This window comes from Triticum dicoccoides, chromosome 5A, assembly GCF_002162155.2.
Source record: "Triticum dicoccoides isolate Atlit2015 ecotype Zavitan chromosome 5A, WEW_v2.0, whole genome shotgun sequence".
Classification (NCBI taxonomy): Eukaryota; Viridiplantae; Streptophyta; class Magnoliopsida; order Poales; family Poaceae; genus Triticum; species Triticum dicoccoides.
In genome coordinates, this window is record NC_041388.1 from 27,134,112 (window position 1) to 27,143,648 (window position 9,537).

Genomic DNA, 9,537 nt, shown 5'->3' on the forward strand with positions numbered 1-9,537 from the left:
GTTTAGTTTTCGTCTCGCACAACCTCATCTCCTCTGCTTCGTCGGCCGCTTGCACTTTGCCCCCTGCCTCCCCGACGAGATCCGCTACCACCGGCGAGGCGGTGCGGCCGGCCATGGCCACCCCCTCCTCTTTTTGTTTTCTTCTCCTGTGTATTGGTTGGGGCTGCCCCATCACTCTTTTTCCCCTTTGACCAAGAGCAACACCACCGGTGATGAGATGCACCCATGGCGCGTGGTGAGCTGCGCCGGTGGATGCAAGGCAGTGGAGCGGCCGGCCCGCGGCGGAAGCTGTTGCGTCCAGCAGCGAAAAAGGCTGGGACAGGCAGTGACGCGGGGGACATGCTGCGACCGATGTGGTGCGGTGCTGGAACCGGCCAGTGGTTTTTCTTCAAGCGGCGAGGATGGTGGTGGGCAGCGACGGCGGTGGCCATGGTAAGTTGCTTTTTTGTTGTTGTTTTGCTGGAACCAGCTTTCTTTTTTGCTGCAACAGGAGAGGCTAGTGCTGGGTGGCCGCCATGATTTTTGCTGCATAGTTTTTGTTTTGCTGGAACCAGCATTTGACTGCTGCAACAAGCGAGTACGAGATCGGCAGCGGACCGGCTGCCCATTGTCAATCGTAGTCCAGCCCAGTAGAAATCCACCAAAGGCCCACTACTCGGCAGAGCGGCTACCTATCTGGAAAAAAAAACTAGACTGAGAGAGGCGTCGCCTCGACCAGACACTGTGCCAAAACACACGCCGCGCCGCCTCCCATCCGCATCCACGCCGCCGCCGCCGGCGCGGCGCTACCCTTCGCCTCTTCTGCCGCGTCGCCCCCCTCCCTCCCGCCCTCCCCCGCCTCCGGTAGCTGCTCCCCCGGGCCGTCGTCCCCGGCCTCCCCCCTCCGGCCCCTCCGCCGCGGAGGAGCTGGTCGAGCCCGCCGCACAGGCGCGCGGCTCCTCTCGGCTCATGCGACCCTGCCCCCAGTACGTAGTAATCTTCAATTCACCTCTCGATTGAATCCTGATCAATTCCCCTTTTGTATGTGTTGGTCTGAACCCTTAAATTGACATGTGAATATGTGATTTTATATCTAGATTTTTGTCTGGTGACTTTCTGAATTTTATGAAAATGCCATTTTAACATTACTAGATTTGCGAAATAACTCGCTGGCTGAAGTTCAGCAAGAACGTATTAGATGTCGTTCCAAGAACGGGGATTTCTATTCTACTCACTAGACGTGCCCTGTTTGTTGCTTATCCTGACTAGTACTAAATCAAACGATGCTCCCATGCAACATTTCTCCCTTGTTTGTTGGATTAAGAAGATGGACTCTTGTAGCAGCTATTCCTTGTTCTTTTGTTTCTAAAATCAGACAGAGCCTCACTTTAATTTGCTGGGAGCTATATTATGCCTTTTTGGCTCATGATTGGCATGACCAAGAAAGCAGAGAAGAGATGAATTTCTTTATAAATCAAGGCAGACAACACGCTGAATGTTTGTAGCGGCGTGGAAATGAGAAAGTTGCATCTTCTTAATAAATCGCACATGTATGTCAGTACTTGTCTTCTGGCGAGATGAGGGCGGAGAAGGAGATGTATGGCAGGTAGGAAGGAGTAGGATGCACAGGTGTTGTGGAAAGGGGAGCCAGGGAGAAAGACATTTATGTTTGCCACGACGTAGTCCTAATTCCTAAAACCCACATGAAGCTTTTGGCATCTGTGTTTGTAAAAAGAACTATTAGTGGGTCAACGACAGTAGAAATATCTATATTATTACATAACAACCCATGGGTGTTTTGCTAGTACAGTACAATTAATGGAATTATTACAGTTTATTATGACAGGAATGGTTACAGAGTTGGACAAGCCAGGAGCAGAAACCGCAGACAATTCCACAAAAAAGAGAAGGACATGCCGTGTAGCTGATGATGAAGGTTCCTCTGTACCAGAGTTGCATAGGAAAAAGGTACCGCTTGAACATATCTGTTTAGTGTTTTTGTGGGCCAGTTGGTTAATGACGCTAGTGACCAACCCGTAAGTGCACAACCTAGTTTATCTAATTAACACAATGATAAATGTCCTGGTTTATTTGAACCCAAAAAGTTTTTTTTTTGCAGAAATTTTAATGCGTTAAGTAGATATTTTAAGTAGTTGGTTTACCTATTCACAAGATTTTTCTTCTGGTAGCAGCAACACACTCACGTTTCACAGCGATGCACATAGAGCATCTTCGTAATCTCACCGCTACCCTAGTTTCCAGTAGGCACCTAGTTAGTCTTCAGTGTGTGCGGGCTACAAAGCATGGACACGGCAGAAGTTGCCGAGTCCCGGTGCTGACATGGCTGGACACGGGGACACGCTCGGACACGCGGGGATACGTGTATCCCGCCGTATTTCCCATATTAGGAATTAAAAAAAGAAAGAAAAGGGAGGGCACGGCTGGACACGGGGACACGCTCGGACACCCGGGGATACGCGTATCCCGCCGTATTTCCCATATTAGGAATTAAAAGAAAGAAAGAAAAGGGAGGACACGGCTGGGACACGAGGCAATGCTGGATCTGGAGCACCCTCCCGCCGCCGCGCTGCTGCTGCTGCGCCCTCGCCGCCGTGCTGCTGAGCCCTCGCCACCGCGGTGCTGCTGCTGCTGCATCCCCCGCTGCAGCGCTGGCCACCGCCGCCGCTGCTGCTGCAAGAGGAGCACGCTGGGAGGAGGGCGGTGGCGAGAGCTGCTGTGGGGTAGATGAGAGATCCATCGCTGGGAGGAGAGTGGCGGCTTGGTCAAAGCGTTAGGGCAGAGAGAGATAGGGCTTGAGTTTTGACGGTGCAGATTAATCTGTAGCATCCAGTTGCTCTTGAAATGGCACTAGCTGGGCCGGCCTAACTACTAATGGATCATCTTCTTTGTGGCCCAGTACTGCTGAATGGGGCGATCTCTTTCTCGTTATTTTTTCCTCTTAACTCTATATTACATGGCATATTTTTTATATATACTTGCCGTGTCCGATGGGCTGTTTTTGGAAAATGCTGTATCCCGTGTCCCCGTATGCATGTCGCCGTGTCCGTGTTCCCGTATCCGTGCTTTTTAGTGTGCGGGTATTAAACCTGGGAATAGTTTGGGTTGAAGCTTTAGTTTCCGGTTGGTTTTCCTATTGGATTGTGTTTGGTCGGTTTAAATGGGCTGAGAATGTAAAGCAATCTGGTGTGGTTTGGATTTATAAACTATTGGATCAGACTGGTTTGGTCTGGACACAAACAAATCGGTCTCAAACCGTTTCAATCTGTGGACAGAATCCAGTCTCTCGACCAAAGTGTATGCGACGGCCAGCTTCCATGGAGTTCGTTGGGCTCCACATGTATGAATGCACATGCATATGCAGCTTATTAATCCATTCCATTCATCAAGCTCGCTCCATGGACCAAGTAGAACTACAATGGCACGTGTTTAAGCCTGGCAGCGATCCCGGCGGAGTACGTGTGGCCGGAGGAGGAGCGCCAGCTGCGCCAAGGCCTGGGTGATGCCTATGACTAGGTGGTTCCTCTGGCTCTCCGTAGATTCCCGGAGTCGACGTGGCCGGTTTCGATGCCTGCAATGTCCTATCCAAACTCCTTCGCTAGCGCCGCCTACGTGGCCGCCATCTGCGCGACGCGGCCGACTGGAGCGTCATGCACGTGGCCAGCCATGGCATCCTGGCGGGCCTCGTCGATGAGCTGCGTGATCCCGGCTCCGGCTGCGGACCACGCCCTTTGGCCGACGCACCTGCCCGAGTACGTCCCCGTGACCAGTGATCAAAAGCTTTGGGTTACACATCAGCGCGCTCGTGTCCTGTCTCCTCACCATCCTCTCCCTCGGACTTGGCATCAGCATGCTGATGTCCAGTAATAGGGCTGATGTCCAGTAATAGGGGCCCTTTGAGGAGCCTGGCTGCAGATGCTCTTCTAACTGGTCCCATCTCACAGATATAATGTCAGATATTTTCCTTTTTCTCCAATTATTAGTACGTGTATTTCTTGGGAGGCTGTAATTAGTATATATATAGAATATGGAGAAATTGGCAACGAAGGTTATCACAACTACATGGTGACTGTATTTCACACTGTTTTGCAGGCCAGTAAAAATGCTGCGGAAACAATGTCATCTGCAAGTGAATTGAGCAAGGTACTTTAAGTTAGCAGCTTTACCATTTCTTAGAATGACTTCACGCCTGGTATTTATCAGAAACAAATAATACCTAATGCAGGAACCTGTTGGGAAACAATCAATGACAGAAGAAAGACCACAACCAACCGGTGATAGTTATGAGGTATGCAGATCAAACAGAACATAATTATGTCACTTATGTATGGACATTTCAATATGATATTCTGCAGTACCTTAGCATAAAGTATTCATTGTCATGCAGGAACTATCTTCAGATAGTATTGAAAAGAATACAGATGGAATATTAGCAGATGAAGCGGATAAAGAAACCAACTCAGTCGACCATTCACTGCAGCAAGCCAAAGAACAGAACCAACTACACGATAATGTGGAAAACAATGAAATGGTAAACAGGAACCCCAGTGAAAGTGATTCAGACAGCAGCTCAGGGAGTGACTCAGACAGTGAACTAGGGAAATACTTTTATCCTAAATTTGAGGAATTGGAGGCTGCAAGAAAACCAGAACCTGGAATGAAGTTTCAAACCCTCGAAGATGCAAACGGGTTCTATAGTACTTATGCTCTCTTGACTGGTTTTGTGGCAAAGCGAAATTCAAATTACAGGAGAAAGAAGTATCACATAGAGTGCAACAGGAGTGGCAAACCAACACCAGCTCGGAACCCAAACAGGAAGAGGAAAATAAATTCCTTTGAGAGGACAAATTGCCAAGCAAAGGTGATAGTGAAGCTCACTAAGGGACAATGGGAGTTCGCAACTGTTCGGAATGAGCACAACCATCCGCTATCTCCAAACCCTTCCCTCGCAAGATTTTTCCTGAGCCAGAAACACATGTCAAGTGAGGAAAAGTCGTTTCTAAAAGTTCTGCAGCAAAGTAAGATACCTCCCAATAAAATTCTGAGGATTTTTAGGAGAATGAGAAGTAGTTTTGGAAATATATCATTCAAGAAACAAGATCCAGTCAGTTCTGTGAGAAGCAGTTCTGAAAACATACCATCCAAGAAAAAAGATCCAATCAGTTTACAGTGTACAGAACAACGGAAAACAGAAAACTCAGATGTTGAAAGTGCGTTGAAGCACTTCAAAGAATTGGAGCTGCGGAACCCAAGTTTTTTCTACATCAAGCAAACAGATGAAGACAACATAGTCCGCAGTATTTTCTGGACTGATGCAAGGTCAAGGATGGATTATGATATTTTTGGAGATTTCATCTCGGTTGATACAACTTACACCACAAATAGGCATAATTTGCCTGTTGCTACCATTATTGGGATAAATAACCATGGGAGAACTCTCTTGTTAGGATGCGCCCTGCTACGCGATGGGAAAGCTGAAACCTTTAAATGGATGTTCCAAACACTTTTGCAAGTGATGGGAGGAAAAATATCAGAATCAATCATTACAAACCAGGATGAACCCCTAGGAAGAGCTATTGCAGAGGTCCTGCCACAGGTAAGGCTCAGGTTTTGGAAATGTGATGTAATGGGTAAAGCACATGAAAGGATAGCAGCCTTCATGGCAGCAAGAGGCAACATAAAATTAGAGCTGGATAGCTTAGTTGACAACTCACTGACGGAAATGGAATTTGAAGAAGGATGGAGTTCACTTATTGAGAGATATGATGCAAGTAAAAATGAGTACCTACAATTCATGTGGCGGATAAGGAAAATCTGGGCGCCTGTTTATTTCAGACAAGATTTCTATCCATTTGCCGAATCACTTGGACGTAGTGAAGGTATGAACATCGTATTATTCAGAAACTATGTGCTTCCAAAGGACAGGATAGAGAAGTTCATCGAAAGATACGAGGAGATACAGAAGACGACACTAAAAACGGATGACGAAGATAGACGGCAAGCAGGAACTGTACCTTCATGCTTCTCATTGCAGCCAATAGAAAAGCATGCATCTACTATTTACACCAGGCAGATATTCCTGAAAGTGCAGAGAGAACTACTCCATTCTACGGCGTTCGACGTGCACGTGGTAAAGAAAGGGTCTGTGTACCGACTGGAGAGGGTTTTCAACTACGAGAACCCAGAGTTTGATAGAAATGCCTTCGAAGTGTTTGTTGATCCTGTCAGCAACACATTCATATGCCAATGTGCAAAGTTTGCCAGAGATAGATTACTGTGCTGCCACATATTCAGGCTTTTCACGCAGCTTGGAATCAACGAAATACCCGCGCAATACATCGTCCCCAGATGGACCGACAAATTCAAGGAAGAGAAGGCAAAGCAGTACACAGAGAAATGCCTAGAGAAAGCAGACAGTACAGCGAGATATGAAATGTTGATGAGCAAAATGGCCGATCTCAGCAAGAAGATATGCAGTGATGGCACGAAATGCAACACATTCATGCTCGAGTTCGACAGTATTCAAGAGAAACTGCTAGCAACAGAAGGAGAAAATCCTCGCAACAATGACAACTGTATGGAGATTATTACTACCAGCTAGCTTGTCCAGTCTAGGTTAGTAAGTTAGAGATTCAGGGGAACTCGATAGTCAATGTGTTGGTGGTAGAGTTTATGAGTTTATTTGCACCAGCAGTTCATTGAGTTCATTTGTGCCAGCAGTTCACTGTGGCCTAATCATACTGACTTTCATCGGAGGATTGGCTGCACTTGATCATACAACTTGGTCTCGTCTGAAAATGTCATGGCAACTGATTATCAAGAATCCTTTGCCTTCATGAATAGCTCTCCATGCACGTGAAGGTCTACTTCCCCAGTTCATGTGTAGCTCCGTGTTCATGTCGAGGAGATCGATGTTCCCGGACAATATCCATATCCCATCTCCTCGTACTCTGGTCAATTAGTTTACAAAGCATCGGCAAAGTCAGCTGGTTTGTAGACTTGTGGCAACTGGACCTGTTTGAGTGAGGTCATATGCTATAAAGTTTTTGTTGTTCATGTTGGTTGCTTTGCTCTGAAAAAGGATAAAAGCCTTGTGTCCAATTTTCAAGCATGGTCCTTCAGAATTAGATTGTGCAGACGCGCTTCTCTGTCACCTATGTCTTTTAACTCCGAAGCTTATGTTCTTGCAAGACTTCTTGAGAACGCAAGGTTTTGGCAATGGCGAGGGTGCTACGCGGCGATTTGCACGGCTTCTCTGAGGCGTTGTTGTTTAAGCCATGTGGGTGTGTGGTGGTTGCGTGCATAACGTGGTGATTTAGCCTGGATGGGTTCTGCACCTTTAAAAGCTAAAGTAGCAAAAACAAAGTTTTCCTTAAAAAAAAGTGATACCATGCCTATGTGCATTCTGTAAAAAAGTGTGCCGCAGATGTTCTTCTTCAAAGGGACATGTTCATCTTGAAACCAATGAAATAATACACATACATGTGCTTCTTTCTATCTTTATACACACACGCGTGCGCGATATGTGGGAGCTCCAATGCAAGAAACATTTGACATGTGTGCAGTGATACAACTTGAAAAAACATGGCGATACAACTTGAAAAACATGGCGGTAGTCATGAAATATTATTATTTCTACAACTTGAAAAAATCATATTGCACACTGGTTGCATTATGTAAATATAGTACAGAATGCTAATTCTCATCTATAAGAAACTTAAAACATGGTACATGATGCCAATTCTCATCCGCTCCCTATATATAAGAGAACCCATGCGCTTGATATGTTGTCAGGGTTACATAGGCTGGGGTCCACACGGAATCATATCTGGAACTTTGCCCAGGTACTCGTCGAGACACTCGTGCCACGACGGATATCACCAACATGGCTTAGGGACAGGCCATCTGTTAAGAATTACAATTAAAACAATATGTTCAATAACAGTACTCATAGAACTAACATACTTTGCATCAAAATTCTTCAAGACTTCCAGGATTATACTTCTGGGCAGGTACGGAGTTTCTTTCAAGCTGTAGAAGTCCATGCCAATAAAATTCCCAAAACAATCAACAATAGGCCCTCCAATCCCAGCCTAGCACAAAAACAAAATAGCAAGTAAAAAAAGATGATATTTGTAAGACATAAAGGAATTCAAAAAATAGAAAACAAACGCACGTGGCGCACCTTTGTAATTTTATAAGTGGACATCATAAGGGCATCTCCACTAGGGCTCCCAAGAAGCCTCCCCAAGCCACTTTTTAGATGCCGGCGGACAAAAAACGTCCTACTTGTGCCCCAAGTGCTCGTTTTTCGCCGGGAAAAGCAAAAAACAGCGCCGGCGCCCGCATGCGACACCCAGCGCACCGGGGGCTCCTCGGAGGCCTAATTTCGCCGTTTTAGGTGATGGCCCCACCTGCCAGCGTCTCCCTCCTCTCCCCTGTCTTTTCCTCGCTGGCCCACCCACGTGCTTCCTCCTCTCTCTCTCCCTTGAAGCGCACCAGCTGCAGCTCCCTCGAAGCCGACGAGGCCCCGACCCCGCCGCCCAAGCCGCCGCGCCCCTCTCCTCCGACCCCTCCTCCTTCCCAGCCCCGCGCTCCGGCACGCCTCGCCGCGCCTCCGCCCACGCCGGCCCGCGTCCTCTTAGCGCCGCCGCTGCCCCCAGCCCCGCACTTCGCTAGCGTCCGCCGCTTCCCCGAACCATGGCCTCGTCTCCGGCCGTCGCGCCGCCTCCCCGAAGCATGGCCTCGTCTCCGGCCGTCGCGCCGCCTCCCCTAAGCATGGCCTCGTCTCCGGCCGTCGCGCTGCCTCCTGGGTTCCATCCTCATGGCGTAGGCGGGGCCGGACGACGCTCGTCGAGGTGCTCCGCTTGGGCGCCGTGCATCGTCCGCGCGGGCGCCGTGCCGGTGCTCGTCGAGGTGCTCCGCTCGGGCGGCTCGGCGCCGGAGGCGCGCGAGCACACGACCGGCGCGGTGCCTGGTTGCTCCTCGCGCGGCGTTGTGTCCCGCCGCGCGCCCACGCCATCAACGATCAGGGCGAGGCGCTGCTGCGATGGGCGCGGTCGCTCACGAATGGCATGGGCGGGACCGCGCTGGAGACGTGGAGGAAGTCGGACGCGAGCCCGTGACGGTGGTCCGACGTGGCCTGCGACGCGCGCGGCAACGTCGTCGGGAACGGCCTCTCCGGCGCGGCTGGGCGATGCGCGGGGCGGAGCAGCGCGCGAGCGGGGACGGCCGGATCGGTGCGGCATCGGCGCGGCAGAGCGGGAGCGGAGCCGCGCTCAAGGGCGGACGCGCGGAGCAGAGCAGACGCGGAGCTTGCCGCGCCCGCGCCCGCCTGGGCGTGGCGGAGCTTGCCCGCGCCCGTGGTCGGGGCGGAGCTCGCGCCCGCCTCTGCGTGGCCGGGGCGGCATCGAACGCGACGGCGGGGCAGCAGACTTGGGCATGCCATGCCGCCTCCACCTCCATGGCCGAGCAGAGGAGAGACAGATGAGGGGGTTGGGGAGACAACGAGTGGAAACTTTTTGACACCCAGGCAAAAAT

At 49.8% G+C, this 9,537-nt stretch overlaps 1 protein-coding gene and 1 pseudogene across 1 annotated transcript; one reads left to right on the plus strand and one right to left on the minus strand.

Annotated features, from left to right (window-relative positions):
- The first annotated feature begins 225 nt into the window (after positions 1 to 225).
- Positions 226 to 7,133, plus strand: LOC119299093 (protein FAR1-RELATED SEQUENCE 5-like). The gene is made up of 7 exons (XM_037576380.1): positions 226 to 432; positions 491 to 577; positions 693 to 965; positions 1,813 to 1,947; positions 4,090 to 4,140; positions 4,223 to 4,285; positions 4,385 to 7,133. The coding sequence occupies exons 1-7, from the start codon at positions 226 to 228 to the stop codon at positions 6,596 to 6,598; spliced, it is 3,030 nt and encodes a 1,009-aa protein (XP_037432277.1). The 3' UTR covers positions 6,599 to 7,133.
- A 461-nt stretch (positions 7,134 to 7,594) lies between these two features.
- LOC119296860 overlaps positions 7,595 to 9,537 on the minus strand; it is a 3,240-nt pseudogene continuing 1,297 nt past the window's right edge.

Bases quoted from the DNA above. Each gene is read 5' to 3' on its own strand.
- LOC119299093 (XM_037576380.1), top strand. From the start codon at position 226: ATGGCGCGTGGTGAGCTGCGCCGGTGGATGCAAGGCAGTGGAGCGGCC. The intron at 433-490 runs GTAAGTTGCTTT...TTGCTGCAACAG, and splicing joins CAGCGACGGCGGTGGCCATG to GAGAGGCTAGTGCTGGGTGG. The intron at 578-692 runs GTACGAGATCGG...AAAAAAAACTAG, and splicing joins TTGACTGCTGCAACAAGCGA to ACTGAGAGAGGCGTCGCCTC.